The 17,869-nt window shown below is 44.6% G+C and overlaps 2 protein-coding genes across 2 annotated transcripts; both read left to right on the top strand.

Moving 5' to 3' along the window:
* The first annotated feature begins 4,600 nt into the window (after positions 1 to 4,600).
* Positions 4,601 to 9,200, top strand: LOC112947869 (thiamine transporter 2-like). The gene is made up of 5 exons (XM_026040028.1): positions 4,601 to 4,747; positions 5,037 to 5,853; positions 6,768 to 6,960; positions 8,712 to 8,853; positions 9,021 to 9,200. The coding sequence occupies exons 1-5, from the start codon at positions 4,601 to 4,603 to the stop codon at positions 9,198 to 9,200; spliced, it is 1,479 nt and encodes a 492-aa protein (XP_025895813.1).
* A 2,763-nt stretch (positions 9,201 to 11,963) lies between these two features.
* Positions 11,964 to 17,772, top strand: LOC112947906 (thiamine transporter 2-like). Its single transcript, XM_026040087.1, has 5 exons — positions 11,964 to 12,113; positions 13,674 to 14,490; positions 15,452 to 15,644; positions 16,297 to 16,438; positions 17,650 to 17,772. The coding sequence occupies exons 1-5, from the start codon at positions 11,964 to 11,966 to the stop codon at positions 17,770 to 17,772; spliced, it is 1,425 nt and encodes a 474-aa protein (XP_025895872.1).
* Positions 17,773 to 17,869: the final 97 nt, after the last annotated feature.

The raw sequence follows: 17,869 nt of genomic DNA, 5'->3' as shown, positions 1-17,869 counted from the left end.
TTTCTGAAGCAGGCAGTGCCTGAGGAAAAGATGGAGCTGTTCATCCATGAAACAAGAAGCTGAACTGCTCTGTGAACATGCATGGCTTAGAGGAACCCTAACAAAGGGGCAGTTTAATCTTCATAACTGACATTATGAGCTTCCTATACATGGACTGTGTTTGACCACCATTTGACAAAAAACTCCAGTACTAGTCCCAGAGATTTTTATTCACTATAACTCTTTCAGAGAGTACAGTACAAAGTGTCTGAAATGTATCAACATTGAGTCCAGTTTGCAATGACTGTTCTCCTGAGCAGCACGGAGGGCAAGAAACAGATTTGACAGCTGGGAACCAGTACCCATCAGCAGAGAAGCAGGCAGCCCGAGAACAAGCCCAGACAGAGCATCCCACTGCAAGATGCCTCAAAGGGCCGACTTGAGACCGTGACATGATGCCACCCTGGAAAGTACCAGAGGTGACAGCCCTTAGGGCCAGACAGAGGTTCACAAGCTTGTTCTCTTTCCCCTTCTCCTCTCTCCATCTCTCCAAAGCACGACATCCCAGATTATATTAACACTTCAGGATATCCTACTATTATAAAAACCAACCTTCTCTCTAAATTTATTTACTTAGTCTTCCTTTCTCCACCAAACCTAAATGAAATTTGGATGTCACCTACAAGTTAATAGATGTGGGGTGGGGGCACTCAATTCAAGCTCAGCATAAAGAGCATAGTCCCCTCAAAACGGCAGCAGAGCCCAGCTTTAAGCAGCTGGGTGTATAAGCCCCTCATAGTTCTTTTGGTATTTCGATGAGTTCAAAATAATAAATAAATAAAAGGCCCAAGTTTTACGTACAAAGGAGATGGCCGAAGGAGCACAGAAAGAAGTGCTAATGGAGGATGAAAGACAGAAGATCTGAAAACAGAAAAAACTAAACATCAGTAACTGGAAGTTACTTAGCTCACTCTTTCTCATTATTACATGAGAGGAAAAACTGATGGTTTTTCTGTGTTGAGAAAGTTGGGTTAGATTCTGGTCTTAAATCAGTACAAACCCAGAGTAGCTCTACTGACACCAGCAGAACTTTCCTGTCCTTGAGCGGGAGCCCTGAGAACCAGACTGCGAGCGAGGAGACAGCCCCAGCGTTTCAAAGGGGCCACCACCCCCGCTCCAGCGGCACAAACCAAAACAGCTCTAGAATCACTCTCAGCCGGTGATAGATGGTGGGGAAACGGCCAACAGGAATCACTACACCCCTTTCATACACCAGCTTCACGCATGGCCCAACAGCTCGTGCAAGTGTACATAACCACTTCAGGAAGGATTATATGGATTTGCAGAGAACAAGTCTGTTAGTAGGTGATTAAAAGCAGGAAAGTACCCATGAACATCACTAATCCAGTCACACCGAGTGCTAAGGAATAGGAGGTGAAGAGCTGCAAGAAGGGTTCCCGCTACGGCCACAGCTGAAGGCAGTGTTCTGGCCTGCTTTTCTTATTCATGTGCACTTCCCCATACTAACGTCATTCTATCATTTTACTGTTCACAGACTAAGAATGCTTCCTCAAATAATACTGAATATTTCACTGTTAGATGCAAATTTGTCATTTTCCTATCGTATTTTCTACAGTCCTAAATTACTGAGTATATTACATTTTCATAAATATTAATTTCATTTATACTAAGTTTATTTTGTAAGTGCTACAGATTATTATATTCCCTATTTCAGATTTATATGTTGTTAGACAAGGAGTTATCAGAAAAACAACCTGAGTTCATGGGTACATACATGCACTTCAGCACACTCATGAGAACCAGATAAAGCAAAGTACTGAGAAACTTGTTACAAACTGTGGCTTTGCACTGGAGCAGTGTTTTACTTTTTGAACCTCTCAGAATAGCATGAAACCTCACATACTTAGCAGGAAAGCTATTTAACTAGATCACACTGTGTTTTGTTCTCCCTCACCTCTGTCATTTCCCAAGAATAGCTACTGCACCATGCTTAAAGGGACCAGTCTCAGGCAGGTCTCAAGCCATTTACACTATTAAACAGACCTGAAATTCTTGGGAAGTTGGATCAACTCTACAGCATTTGTGTCAGTCAATCACCAAACCACAGTTTCGGGCTTGATTTACAGCTGTCTTTGGAAGCTGTCAGTGAGGACGGGCCAGGATTGGCTGGCTGTTCCTTTAAGGATGCCAAAAGTGGATGTCGAAAGAAAACCAGCTGGAAGTATTTTCAAAGGAGGCTGAAATACCAGATGAACAGGAAATGCACAAAAGCTGAATAAAGTCCAGTGGCTGGAGTACAAGGACAGCCACAACAAAGAAGGTATTAGAAAGGACCTTTACCAGGGAGGCCAAAAAGAGCAAGCCCCAGCAAACAAGGTACGATTATATTTGAGCCTAGAGAAATCAGAAATCTTGCAGGGACCAGGGAAAGAGGGAGGAGAGCAGAGAGCAGCCCAGCACACGGGCCTGGGGTGGACCAGAGTAGATTGGGTAAGAAAAGAGCCCGCGGCTCCAGCACTAACCGAGTATTGATGGGGGCGATGAGGAACAGGGGAGGAACAGGGGAGGCTCCAAGGCATCCCAGCAGTTCCCAAAAGTGCAAAAGGTTGTAAAAGATGAAGCCAGCCTGCGGGGTAAACACAAGAGAGTGGGCTGGATGCCTGCGCCTGGAGCAGCCAGGGTCAGAGCCTTCTGTGGGAGCTTTGTGGTTAGCAGTGCCGGAAGGCGCTCCGCGGCTGGCAGCCGGCGGAGCAGAGCTGTCCCCACCGCAGCGCCCTCGGCTGCCGCCGCGGCCCCGGGCGCCCAGCGAGCGGCACCTGCCTCCCGCCAGCCCCCAGCGCCACCCCGCTCCGCACCGGTGCTGCCTGGCGGCCGCTTAAACCAGGGTTTATATGCCAGCCTAGCAGAGGCTGCCTGAAAAGCAGAGTCTTGAAAAGAGGTATGTTTCTAGCAGGGAAAAAATAAACATTGCAGCTGCAATGTGTGCACTGTAACTATAGGGATACTGTCACCGGGGTGAGTTTAAAGCTTTTCCGTACGTGTCATCTCCGTGGCACCGACCCGGCAGGCCGCAGCGCCGGGAACACCGCAGCAGCCAGCGGTGCGGCGGGCAGGCCGGGCTGGCACGCGGGGCGCAGAGCTCCGTGCTGCGAGACCCGCCGCGCGCAGCCCGACGGGCAGGGCGGGCACAGACACCTCCAACAGCCCGGGACATCAGCCTGGAGGAGCTACAGAGCTCACTCTTTGTCCACGTTTAGCGCTCTTCACTCCAGCGCTGAAGACTTTTCCCCTCTTCTTTCCACCCTGCACCATTCTCGTAACCTCCTCCTACCAGGGGACGCATCCGCATGCTTTCGCATGCTATCAGGATGCTGTAACACCTTAATGATCACCACATGAGAGGAGAGCAAGGGGATGTTGTGGTGTCTGGCTATAAGACTGGGCAGGGCCGAAACAGCTGGAGCTGTGCACTCAGCAGAAGCTATTGCAACAACAGGGAAGGGAGGAGAAACACAAGTGCCTCGTTCCTTGATCACTCTGTCCCACCCAGACGTGTTATTTCCTTTGCTGAGCTCATCTTGCCCTCTAGTGGTTCACTCTGCAGAACTGACAGGGCTACCTTCGTTCCTACTTCTAACCCGGCCGGGGGGTTCACACACAAAATGACAAGATTCAAGCCATCTAACTAAAACCAAGAAGCCCTTATCTTCATATCCACTTCTTAGTTCACCAGGCTATTAGCAACTCTATATCAGCATGAAGTTGTAAGTAAAGAGGCAAAACCATTGTTCTCTTTTAAATACATATATATACATATATATATATATCACATCCTAAGTAACTTTGCACCTAACCTACATGAAAATAGACTGCAAATTACTTTCTCCACATTTCCCCTGCAGCCACCCTGTTATTTCCATTCAGGTTTCCCTCAGTCCAGCAGAGTTAAACCAAGCATTAATTTATGTCATAAGTCTCATTTGGAGAGAAGAACAAAATAATCTACTCCATTCCAATGTGAGCTGTTACCTTTAGTGTTTTTCAGAAATTGAAACAAGCCTGTGTCCAAATGGGACTTCTGATGCCAGCTGATTCTGATTCAGGGCAGTGAATTCCAGTGAGGATCTGCCTGCTGTGAGGACTCGGTCCCTGTCGGGCTCCGCTGCTGCTCCCATCTCTCTGCTCGCAGGAAAGCCATACACAAGAAGCAGGTCAAGGAGGGAATCGGTAATTGGGAGCTGGTAACTCCTCACTCGACAGGGTAGTGCTCAGTCATAGCGTCAGGTGAGGTCCTGCTGCTCAGCTGACCACGCTGGCTCTTTTCCAGGAGGGCTTTTCCACTTGCTACCTTGGCCCACGCAGAACAAGAGCCCAATTCATTTCCTCGCAAAAAACGTTCCACGTCACCATCCATAAACACACAGGCTATGATGGATATGCACAAACCTGTTGAGTTATAAAGAAAAATGCTTTCCCATGGCCAGCTAAAGAGTGCTCTGTAACACTGGAGGCCATGAAGTGATCAATTACAGAGCAACTTTCTGCTTGCATGAGAAGTGCTGTAACAACTTGTTCCCTCCTCAGCTTTGCTGCACAGGTCATGGGCTGCTGGAAGCAAGAGAATAGCAGCAATTGGATTTTTCCCACCCTGCTCCTCTGCATCTATGGATTCTTTTATATGATGAAGCCTTCGGAGCCTTTTCTAACCCCTTACCTAACAGTAGACAAAAACCTGACCATTGATGAGGTATGGTTTTACTCCATTATTTTTTTTTAAATGAATCACCGAAAGACATAAAACAAATGTCAATGTAATGCAAGTTATAATGTGCTGCAGGTGGCATAAATAAGCAAATTACTTCTCAACAGAACTTGTGAGAAATAAGATTCTATTGCTGAAGACCATATGGTGCTTCAGACTAGTGAAGTTAGGTATTTTATTCATTCTTTCATAGCAAAAACCACCCTCTACAAAGCTATTTCCAAAAAAGTACCATCCCTTCCTCTAAATCAACAGATTTCCCCTTGCCTTGTAGGTGACAAATAAGATTTTCCCAGTCTGGACATACTCCTACCTCGTGCTCCTTTTCCCAGTCTTCCTGATCACTGACTACGTGCGCTACAAGCCCGTCATCATCCTGCAGGGCATCAGCTTCCTCACCACGTGGCTCCTGCTCCTCTTTGCACGCGGCGTGGTGCCCATGCAGCTCATGGAGTTCTGCTACGGCCTGGTGACGGCCACCGAGGTCGCCTATTACGCCTACATCTACAGCGTCGTCAGCACCGAGCACTACCAGCGAGTGACCGGCTACTGCCGCAGCATCACCCTCGTGGCGGCCACCGTTGCCGCGGTGCTGGGGCAGCTCCTCGTCTCCTTGGCCCACGTCTCCTACTTCTACCTCAACGCCATCACTCTGGCTTCCCTGGCCTTGGCGTTTGCCTGCTCCCTTTTCCTCCCCATGCCCCAGAAAAGTATGTTCTTCCACAGGAAGGAAGCTGCAGACAACGGTCCCGCACCACACAGGGCGAGGGCGACGCTCGGCCCCCAGGAGCCTCGCGGCCACCGGGAGGACACAGAGCCTCCCTCCGAGGACACCACACCCAGGCACGAGCAGCCGCCTGGCTGGTCCCAGTCCCGGCCCCGCGCGCTCCGGGTGCTGGTGCAGCTCAGCAAGGACCTACGGGAGTGCTACAGCTCCAGGAAGCTCCTCTACTGGTCGCTGTGGTGGGCTCTGGCCACCGCCGGCTTTAACCAGGTCGTGAATTACATCCAAGTGCTGTGGGACTTCAGAGCCCCCTCGCACAGCGCTGCAGTCTATAACGGAGCTGTCGAAGCCATCGCAACTTTTTTGAGTAAGTTAGTAAGACAGCGCCTATCACAAAGGGAGCTTCTAGGTTTCTTTTTAAACAGTTTAGTATCTTTTACAGATCTTTGTACATTCAAGGTGTCGTCTGGTTGTGCAAAATCTGTCAGCCCACAGAGTGGGCAAGACACATGAATCTTGCATCCAGCTCCTATATCCAGACACAGCAATGCTTCTTTTGCCATTTTTTTTCCCCAGATAAGCGTTACAGTGGTTCCCATAGCAATGGTATCAACTTACGGAGGAGGAGGAGTCTTCCATAGGCATAAATCTCTCATTATGGTCTTTCTGTAGTGCAATACTCCAGCACAGCTGAGGCAAAGAATTACAGTCAACCCAAAGACACTGTGGTTTGCAGAAAAAGTACTCATTGAATTAATCATGTTAATCATTACGCTTTCACACCTGAAGCAGTTGTCCACCTATTATAAACAATATAATGTTATCCAAGGGGAATGTCAGAGGATACTGCCCTGATCTGGCAGCGTTTCACCTATTTAGATTGTGCTGCTGTACAGGACTTGCGCAAGACACCGGGGTGTGACCAGCTGGGACAGATATCTCCATGAGAGCTGGCAATTCAGTTTTTTTTTTTTTTTTTTTTTTTTTTCTTACAAGTGTCCATTTCTTCTCAATCATTAAGAGTAATCTCATCAAGGTAGGAAGGCAACTAATATAAATCACCCAAATCATACATTAGAAACACACAACTCCTGTATTGCCAATTCATCAATCATTCTTAGAATCAACCTAATTTTCAGCATGGAGGGTAGAAGTTTCTAAATTGTGCAAGACCCCGAAAAATGGCTATTCAGATACTCCAGAACTATTCTTTGGAAACACGAGGGTGTCAAAACTTGGCTGTACAATGTATACAACGCCTGATTTTTACTTTTTTTCTAGGTGCAATAACATCTTTAGCAGTCGGATACATGAAAATGAACTGGGACCTTTTTGGAGAACTGGCTTTAGGGATCTTCTCTGCCATGGATGCTGGTTGCCTATTCCTGATGCACTTTACTGCCAACATCTGGGAATGCTATGCCGGCTACCTCATTTTCAAGGCATGCTATATGCTCCTTATAACAATAGCAACGTAAGTATAAACCTTTGCAGTGCTACCATTATGCAGAGAATAGTATAATTTGAAAGTTTACTTTGGGCATCCCTCCTTTTACTGAGATAGGCGATCTAATTCTAGACGTATCAACTGTTTAAAGACAACGACATTTAAACATCTAGTCATGTTAGGTTCATCCTTCTAAGCAACCATCAAAGAAAAACCTATTACAAAGACCCTTAACAGGTGCCCGGGCAGAATCCCAGCAAGCTTTCTTACTAAAGGCAATGCTAACATCAGTGCATGCAGACAGCTTCCCTAGTGCACATATCCCGACACAGAAGACGTAGAATGAACAAGAGGGATGCACCACCATCTTGGAAAAACAGGCCAGAAAGCCATCGTTTAACATCTCTTCACATCTAGACTATCATGATAATGCACTTGTTAACAAACTATGAGTGGTGGGATCCCAGGAAAAGGTTTTGCCTACAATGCCACATAACTTAGTTTACTCCACAATATACCTAGGGATTATATGCATAAACATTAGAAGAGAAGATGTCTAAAACTTAAACTCAGATAAACACTCTTGTCAGAGCAAGCCATGCTGCTGATAAGCATCAGTAGAGATTTACATATTTATTCTACTGACTGGAATGCCTCTAGACTACGGCAACATTTCATCATACTTTTTCATTAACAAAAATACTAGATGCAATTTTTTGTCAAAAAAGATACTTAACTTTTAACTTTGACAAAATTTTACAAGTTTTCAAAATCTTACTACTCATTTTAAAGAGAATTACTAAAATGTATTTTCATACTGGTGGGTTAACAGTGCTTTATGGTAGGGAACATCTGGACTACTGTGAATTATAATAAAAACCAAAAGCATTAGGAAAAAGCCCTACTTTAAAACAATAAAAAGCACACTGTAGGAACCACATCTGCATTTGCTCTCACAGAAGCAGGTAAGGTAGACATTACAAGGACAGGTTTTACAACACTGTCAAAGAAATATACTAGAAAGGAAATCTACAGGCTCTCCACAAAATTAAGTTTGATAGCACCTCCAGTGTTAAACCACAAAGCAAGAAGTGATTCACAATGTCATAGCAAAGTTGTTGAGAAAATAAACAAACAAGCATGGTGACCATTTAGCCCCTACATCCCAGCCAGAGCAGAACTCCTGCCAACACCACATCAGGTCATGGTTTTGTCTAGCTGTGTCTGCAAAGCCTCCAACCAAGAGGACTCCGCAGCATGTCTGGGAAATTTGGCCCAGTGTTATAGTTCCCCTCGGGGGAATTTTTATTTCCCGCCCTTATGTCCAACTTGAACCTCTCAGGACATAACTTATGACATCACTAAGAGTTTCAAACAAGACCGCCAAGAGAAGCAATGTTCAAGCACTCAGAAGAAACCCTACGAGAATCACCAAGGGTTATGGGAGCCCAAGCCGCAACGACAGGGCAGCAGTTAGAACATCTGCCTGGGACTGGTTAAAAAAAAAAAAAAAAAAATTGAGACCAATATCTTATTGGATAAAGCAGATCATGCAAAAACATGTTCTGGAAAAACAACCCAGACAAGTGCAACAGCATTAAAATAAACTCAGATTGGACAGGACATTGTTCAGACCAAGCAAACAAATGAAGCTCCATTTACTCTGTCCTTACTGTATCATCTGTACAAACTGTTTCTCTTTAGCAATTAAGCAGAGAGCAGCAGCTTTCTGCCGCCCTGAAGGTGCCAGGGTAGGTGACCTGCCAGTCTGCCCGCAGGTTCCAGATCGCCGTCAGTTTGAGCATGGAGCGCTACGCACTGATGTTCGGGTTCAACAACTTCCTCGCGCTGGTGCTTCAGACCATCATTACAGTAGTTGTAGTGGATTCAAAAGGCCTGGGCCTGGACATAGTGACTCAGGTAAGTGCTCTCAACTCTACTTACTTCCCGTTAAAACACATCTTAAAATACATCTTAAAATGCAAAGCAGACTCAGTAACGAGAGGTCTGTTGTCTCCAGAAAAGGCACAGCTTCTTTAACATGTGTTTTTCATCATTTTTTCTGCCTCTCCCTTCTCTCTCTCCAGTTTTTAATTTACGGCAGCTACTTTGCAGTCATAGCTGGGATCTTCTTGCTCAGAAGCATTTGCGTGCTCGTCTCAGTCAAATGCAAAAGGAAAGTGCTGAGATTTTGCAAGGCGCCTCCGAGCCTTGCCGAGCAGCGACCGCCGCGGGAGCCCGCAGCCGTCTGTGCCACGCGGCTGTGACGGGCGGGCAGCCTCACCCAGCCAGGCCCTCGTGGGAAGGAGCCGGCAGCGCCGGGACCGGCAGCGCGAGGAGCGCCCGGTGCAGCCGGGAGGATCTACACGGAGCGGGTGCAGCGCCTCGCTGCACGCGGCGCACTCACCTACAGCTGCTGCCGAAGAGGTCACCGCAACGGCTCCGTGCCAGCAAGAGACAACTTGCTCTACCTTCCTATTTGTTTGCCTGTAAATAACATGATAGCAATAACTTATTTACAACAGCAAAGCAACCTTTGCATCCCACTGTGCCATGACTGAAAAATAAATATATAACTAAACCCCATATTTCACTTTGCCTTGTGTGCTCCAGCTCCTTTAGGCATTGCTGGCGAGCCACTTCCATGCAGATTTGCTCACGCAGGCAGGTGAAGGGTCTAGTCCCCCTTTGCACGTATTTCACTGGAAACAGAGGACAACAGTGTCATTTGCTCCATATTCTTACCTAGCTAACTATGGGCGATACAGTGACTGACTCCTCCAACTGGGAAGCCCACATCGTACACAGGGGCTTAGAAAAGAGTAAAGCCAAAAAGGTTCACTGGAACACAGCTAAGTTTCAGTCATGGGCTCACATTTGGAAGCTGCTGCCTGAAATCTGTGCTGGATCCATAACAAAGCTCAACCCAGATGAGTAAAAATTTCATAATCTGAACAAAAATGAGGAACTCCACCCCCATCCTTTGTGCTTCCAGTTAAGTTTCATGCAGGACCTTGCAGCTTCCTGTGTCAACATGAGGAAACATGAGGGAGGAAAAAGAACACAAAGAAAAAGAGACTGAGCAGCGAGGCCGAAGCCCAGTGAAGTGCCTTGCGGAGGAACTGGCTGCTTCTGCACAAGAACGTTCCAGACTATCAAGGACAGCCAAGACTGAGACCAGCAGCATGTGTACTTTTGAGTGCCAAGAACGAAGGGAAGGTCCACTGATCTCAGCCAAGGATTTGGCAGAGTTGTCTCAGTATTAGCAAGAGGCTAAATCCTGTAACTCAGTCCAGCACAAAGGAAAGCAAGTCCAGAATCAAAGAGACACTATACATGAATTTGCATGGTGAGTGCCTAATTTAATATAAAATATATCCATATGTTCAAGTTATATCTGTACTGTGATGCTTCCAGCTTTCAAAGACTACATTTTGAGTAATAACAATAGAAAAGAATTAGTGTTTACAGAATAATATTTTTCACTGTAGAGACACAAGCTATTATTTGCCCAGACCTTTGTGCTCTTCACACAGCTGCCACATCCCGCCACTAGAAAAACTGCCCAGAGGTGGGACTAAGCAGAAGTGAAGCAAGTGGTTTTAAATCACAAGAACTGGTAAACTTGATCATATGAAACCAGCATATTTTCTAGGCTCGCTTCTAGCATTGCCTTAAATGATATGTGATAATCCATGTGATAATCCACGTCCTACTTCCTTATTGCCCCAGCAAGGCTGCTGCAGAAGAAACGCAGGGGCCTCAAGGTCACTGAGCTACGTGCAGAGCCGTGTGCCACCAGCACCAGCCTGAGCTTCCCACCGTGTGCGGGTCGTGGGTTAATTGGAGGCCAGAGTACCTAAAGGCATTGCGAAGCACAACAGTGCAGTTGAGCTGATACACGTGCTGTTGCTATTGCTTATTCATCTGTATATTAATATATTTTCACCTTCAAAGATGTAATGGATATCAACATATTTCAAAGCAGATTTAAAGTGTCTGGATAACACTTTCTATACACAGAAACTACAACTCGCAAATAACGATAACCAGATGTGATTTTTTTTTTTTTTAAAAATCAACATTCAAGGCAAGGGTTGGCCTTTTTGTGATAAGGTTGCAAGATATTGCCTTAACATACAGCAATAAACAGCAAGTATTAATAACTATAATCTTTTACAGTGCTCTAGAGACATTTTATCTAAAGAATGCTGCTAGAAAGGGGAATCAAACAGCTGAAAAACAGCTTTCAGCAGCTTGATTTCAGTCTCTCATTGGTTTCTTTGCTTTCTCCCTTGAGGATATTCATGTTCCACTTGTTTTCCCAGTAACTTCTAATGTGGACCTTCTAATATGTAAACTAGTATATAGTCTTTTTAGACTTCTAGTAAATAGTCTTTTTAGACTTCTTTACTGCCATCTACTGTAAACAAGTCCCATTGTTTCCCTTTTGATCATCACTTTCAAAAGTGAAGTCAAGATTCCCCTAAGTCTAGGCAGAATTAATGAGCAAATCCAAAAAGGAGATCATTTCTACATTTTCCCCCCCACTCAAATGACCACAGTATAAATATGATGAGAAATATAAATACGATCACAGTGGTATCTTGCTCGTACTTCTCATTGTTCCACTTGGTTCCCAGGGGCAATTCAAAGTCCCCTCCAGTGTGCTGAGAATGAGATCCATTTAATCCATTTGAAACCCGTTCATTCTGAAATGGAGCTGTAATGGAGTCTCCTTCCTTGACTAAAACACATCCACTCAGTTCTAAGTACATTATTAAGAATAACCCTTGACAGACACCAAGAACCCTTGACAAATGATACAGAGATTGGAACTCAGCGTCACCTATGTACTTTGATCCAGATTGTTTCTTTACAACTTCTATCTGTGACTACTAGGAAGTATGGCAAGAAAAACATTAGCAAAAGCAGTTCACATGTTAATGTACAAGTGAATCTTTATCCACTGTAGAGAGCACCTTCATACATTCCTGTTTTATTCACTACATCACATGCTATGCTGGGTTATGGATTGCTGCAAGGAAGCCAGTAGCAGCAGCTGGATCTATCCCACAGTAATCCTCTGTGCAAATGGATTCTTCGCGACAATGAGGCCATCAGAAGCCTTTCTCACTCCTTACCTAACTGGACCAGACAAAAACCTAACGATTGAAGAGGTACGTAACCACTCTCTAGAGCAATAATTGCAATATTTAAACAATAAATTATACAGCAACAACTGAAGATAAAATGCTCAAAAATACAGACAAAATATATCTAGGGAATCGTATTTAAGATTCAGCTGACAAATAAGGATCCTTCCTTTCGCTGAGGGTCAAAATTGGAAAGTTTCTACATTCTTAGTGCTCTGAAACCAACTCAGCTGTTATTTAAGAAATGGATACTTTTAAGTAAGTCAAGCAATCTAATCCCTCTCCAGAATTGCAGGAGAGGCAATACTAAGATTTATTTATGCTTATTGTGGAATTAACTAAAAGGACAGTAAAGCAGTAATTGAAAATAGTGAGAAAACTACACAGACTTCTCCCTTCTGAGCTATTAGATTATCACCTGTATTACCTGTATCACCTGTATTTTTATCACCTGTATTTCAAGATGGTTCTATAGATTAATTAGTCTGCGCAAGTCAGATTTGCACCTCCCTCCCTCAGCAAAACCAAACCAAACCACCCCATGCACATATTGCAAGTGTCCTTGCTCTACTCCTGCAAGGAGTGCTGGCCCCTTTAGGAACACACACTGAAGCAGAAGAGGGCTCAAGGGGTAAGTAGCTGAGCCACAAGGTTAGTGGTATAATTAAAAAGCAAGCTTTATAGAGACACATACAGCTAATACAAAGGGCAGTCACTCCTGACTTACACTGGCGAATACAGAAACTATCTAGCATAGCAGGAACCCAAGGTTTTCTTCTGAAAAAGGTATGCAGCTATTTTTTCAACTTTAGACTAAACAGCGCTCGAGTTGAACTGTTTATGCCAGAGAGCCACTGGCCAGAGCAGCCATCGAGCACAGGACTGGATGAACGCCGATCCCTTGACAGTATTTAACAACACACATACCCCCACCCCCGCTGCAGTCAGAGACAGCCAGGCGAACCTCAAGTTTTAGACGGGATTAGTTCACAGCACTGTTCGAGCCCACTGCAGAATAACTTCCTTTTCAGAGCACCAACTGAAACTTCCTCAAGTACCTTTCCATCAAGGACTTGTACTTACTTCTCACAAATAAATATTGACAATAAGGTATTCATATCATATTTCTAACAGTAAGAGCTATGTAGTCACTATGTGCAGATCCAAATCGTCTAGGGAAAGAAAGCTATGATTTTTTTTCTAATTGTACCAAAAGGCAGAGATGAGAAAAGAATGACAAACATTTATTTGCAACCTTGGATGGAAAGAGAATTAGGTATTAGATGGACCTTTGCTTGGAAGCAGAAGCTGTTACAACACTTTTTAAAGCTAGATATCAAAAAATCTGCTTTCTTAATATATCTTTGTTTTTATTGGAATGGGTTTTGAGCCAGTCTACAGGCTCATGTAAAGTCAGTCCTGCAGCATTTCCCTTTACCTACTAATGGAGCATATTTGCAGCTGTACGCTTTATGGTAATCTAAATAGGCATAGATCCGGGCTTCCTGTCACCACAACTCCTTTTGTTCCAATACCATCATCACAAGATTCTAAAAATAACAGAGATTTCCCCTTACTTTCTAGGTGACAAATAAGATTTTCCCAGTCTGGACGTACTCCTACCTTGTGCTCCTTTTCCCAGTCTTCCTGATCACTGACTACGTGCGCTACAAGCCCGTCATCATCCTGCAGGGCATCAGCTTCCTCACCACGTGGCTCCTGCTCCTCTTTGCACGTGGCGTGGTGCCCATGCAGCTCATGGAGTTCTGCTACGGCCTGGTGACGGCCACCGAGGTCGCCTATTACGCCTACATCTACAGCGTCGTCAGCACCGAGCACTACCAGCGAGTGACCGGCTACTGCCGCAGCATCACCCTCGTGGCGGCCACCGTTGCCGCCGTGCTGGGGCAGCTCCTCGTCTCCTTGGCCCACGTCTCCTACTTCTACCTCAACGCCATCACTCTGGCTTCCCTGGCCTTGGCATTTGCCTGCTCCCTTTTCCTCCCCATGCCCCAGAAAAGTATGTTCTTCCACAGGAAGGAAGCTGCAGACAACGGTCCCGCACCACACAGGGCGAGGGCGACGCTCGGCCCCCAGGAGCCTCGCGGCCACCGGGAGGACACAGAGCCTCCCTCCGAAGACACCACACCCAGGCACGAGCAGCCGCCTGGCTGGTCCCAGTCCCGGCCCCGCGCGCTCCGGGTGCTGGTGCAGCTCAGCAAGGACCTACGGGAGTGCTACAGCTCCAGGAAGCTCCTCTACTGGTCGCTGTGGTGGGCTCTGGCCACCGCCGGCTTTAACCAGGTCGTGAATTACATCCAAGTGCTGTGGGACTTCAGAGCCCCCTCGCACAGCGCTGCAGTCTATAATGGAGCTGTCGAAGCCATCGCAACTTTTTTAGGTAAGGACATTAACATCTCAGTCATCCCTTGATGACCCTCTTCAGGAGTGTCTTTGATGCCTTTTCATTTCCCATGAGAGTCAAAGACCAAACGACAGCGGCATTCAACATGCAACTCCCTACAAATATTGTGCAAGTACGTTATCATACAACTTACAAAGAGTCCTAAAAAAACAACCAAAAAAAAAATTATATTAGATTTTATATATAATGCCCTATTTATTGCAAGTTTCTCCTTCTGCTATATAATAGTAAGAGCTCATGTTATGAACTGCTTAGATCGTGAATTCAACTCCAAGTGGTTAAGTACCTGTTCAACGGCCCTCTGCCTTCTCCTTCCCTAAATATACATTAACATGTTTACGAGCAGCTGACTTAAGAATTGAAGGGCTGCATATTAACAGAGAAACTGCTCTAGATAATCTTTAAAGGATGGATTAAAATCATTTCGGGATCAGTTATTTTGAACAAGCATTCTGAGACTATGTACGTCTTAAAAACTTTACCTCTGGATGTGACATACAAGGAGACAGACAACTGGGACTGGTCAGCCTCAAAGGAAGAAAGCTCACAGGGGGCTTTATCACTAGGTGCAAATAGCTCATGGAGGAGTAAAAGGGTCCTTGCTTTCTTGGTGATGCCCAGTGACAGGACAAGAGGTCATAGACGCAAATGAAAACGTATTCCATTTAAACATATGAAGAAACCATTTTTTTCTTGTTGTAATCAGCGAAGCAGGTTCCCCAAAGAGGCTGTAGGGTCTCCATCCTTGGAGATAATCAAGGTCCAACTAGACACACACACATGGGCAACCTGCTCCAGCTGACCAGCTTTGAGCAAGGGAGGTTAGATCAGATGATCAAGAGATCTTCTACCCTCAACTTTTCTGTGATTCTGAGACTTCCTTTACTACAATTACCCAATCAGCTAAACAGTTTTAACTGTTATTTTCATTTTTTAGGTTCAGCCACATCCATGGCAGTTGGATATATCAAACTAAATTGGGACTTTTCTGGAGAACTGGTTTTGGGGATTTTCTCTGCCATGGATGCTGGTTCTCTATTTCTCATGCACTTTACTACCAACATCTGGGCATGTTATGCTGGCTACCTTGTCTTTAAGGCATGCTATATGTTCCTTATAACAATTGCAACGTAAGTATAACTCACCCTTGTTACAATTAAGTTGATTTAAATCACTAAGTTTCATCTCATACTTTATGATAATTTTAATGAACACTTCCCTTTAAATAAGAAGTTGAATAGGTTGTGGCAACAGCACATAGTTGTACTATTTCCAGCTCACATGAACTATGGTTAAGAGTATATTACATAACCACTACAATGGTTACTCCAAGTAACTATTCTGCACTCAGCTGTCTGACGATCTAGGTATAAATCTCTGCTAAACACCAAATGAATAAATACAAGCCTTCATTTTTGAATCTTCTTAGCTTACTGCATTTCACAGCATTTAGACAGTATCATGCAAGTAAATTAAGCAAAGAGAAACAGGCTTTTGTCAGAAGATAAAAAAGCTGAAAATGCAGTTCTGTAAGTGGCTGAAGGCCTCTTTGAAGTATCTTTGAATGGAAATTATAGAAAGTTCTAGGGTTACATACAAGTGCACCAACCTGAAGATTGGTTCCTACCACAGACAGGTTATAAAGAGATATCGAGATATAAACAACTCACAAAACAAGTTTCTCTCCAAGTCTGTTCACAATCAGTTATACAGTAGAAATATTCACTCAAAGGAAAAAAGGAAAGAAAACAGCCAGGTTAATGTGTACCCGTTCTTTTTTAGGTTTCAGATTGCTGTCAATCTAAGTATGGAGCGTTACGCTTTAATGTTTGGCTTCAACAACTTTGTTGCACTGGTGATTCAGACAATTTTAACTGTTGTTGTAGTAGATTCAATAGGTCTGGGACTGGATATCAGCACTCAGGTAAGTGCTGTTATTCACACTACTCCCCAGTCCCCTCCTGCCCTCCAGACAAGGCTTAGCTCACTGTTAGCTCACTGACTGTTAGCTCACTGACTAGCTTAGCAGCTAGTTACTCCCTTGAAAACAGCTTCCTGTAAAGTGAACTTGGCAGGAGCCACTGAAACCTACTTGCCCTTTAGTCCTATTGGTTTTGCATGTCTGCTATTATTTTAAGAAAGTTTCCATAAAGCAAAAGCAGAGAAGCACTCCCTATTATTCAGTTTCCTTTTATTTAGATGTTTACTACTCATCCATTTGTCAAAATACCCTAAACAGAACCAGGAAGCTAAGTAAAATGTAATCCAAGCTATCTTCATCTAATTCTATTTTATCTAGTTACATGTATGTTTCAGTTCTGAAAATACTAATCTCATGATTCCCAGGCAACTTTCAGAATTAGTTTAAATGTGGACACAGAGTAAGGTCCAGCTCAAACTTTCATCTTTTGGCATGATCAGCAAGGCAGGACATGCACATTTCAACAATATTAACATTTGGGTACTCAGAAGATTGGAATTGCTCAGCAAAGATGCAAATCTTAATTCTCATTATGCCCATACTATGTTCAAAGCACAAAGTAGAATTTTTTGAAGTATAAGACCTGATTCGACTTCAGTGAGAAGACTGATAAAAATAAGCTACTCACTGCCAAATTTGCCTAGGAGAATTTTTAAAGAAAGCAGCTGCTCACCAAGCTCAAATTTACATAGTGAGAAGAATTCAGAGCATGCCGTAATACAAAAGACAGGAGCACATCTATTTACAGCACTTCATATTTCAAAGGAAGATACAAGAAACTCCGTATTATTTCACATCCATCAACAACCAAGCTAAGTAAGATTAGCTTAGGGAAGTTTTAAGTGAGGAAAAGAGTTGACAACACTATAAAAAGAGAGAAAAGAAAGAGCGAGATGGTACAGGGCAGCTGTCCTCCTGCCTTCCTGGGACGGGGGGGGAAGGAAGCGTACTCTCTCTCCCTACTTTTCCAATCCTAGACTTACAGAGGGTTAGGACAGGCAGCCAGACTTCTGGAATTCTGTACCCCATAGGATCACTCTGGGAGGCAGGTGGCAGGGAGGGAAACATGGCAGTGAAGGCATATCCCAAAAGCTTTTAACAGAACAAAACCGCTCTTGTTTCTTCCTCTCCCTCTTCCCCATCCCATTTCCCAGTTTCTCATTTATGGCAGCTACTTCACAGTCATCGCGGGGATTTTCCTGATCAGAAGCATATACACCATCACATCCACCAAACGCAGAACTACCAGTGTGGCTGGTGCAAGTACTGATCACTAAGGGGGTGCAGGGACGGGGAAGAAGAAAAACTGCTTGCAAGCAACAGTGCAGAAGGCTCCATCACCTCAGCAGTGAATTAGGGGAAACACAAAGCTTG

This window comes from Nothoprocta perdicaria, unplaced genomic scaffold, assembly GCF_003342845.1.
Source record: "Nothoprocta perdicaria isolate Ctin4 unplaced genomic scaffold, notPer1 scaffold_25, whole genome shotgun sequence".
Classification (NCBI taxonomy): Eukaryota; Metazoa; Chordata; class Aves; order Tinamiformes; family Tinamidae; genus Nothoprocta; species Nothoprocta perdicaria.
This window is presented reverse-complemented; position numbering and strand designations above follow the sequence as displayed.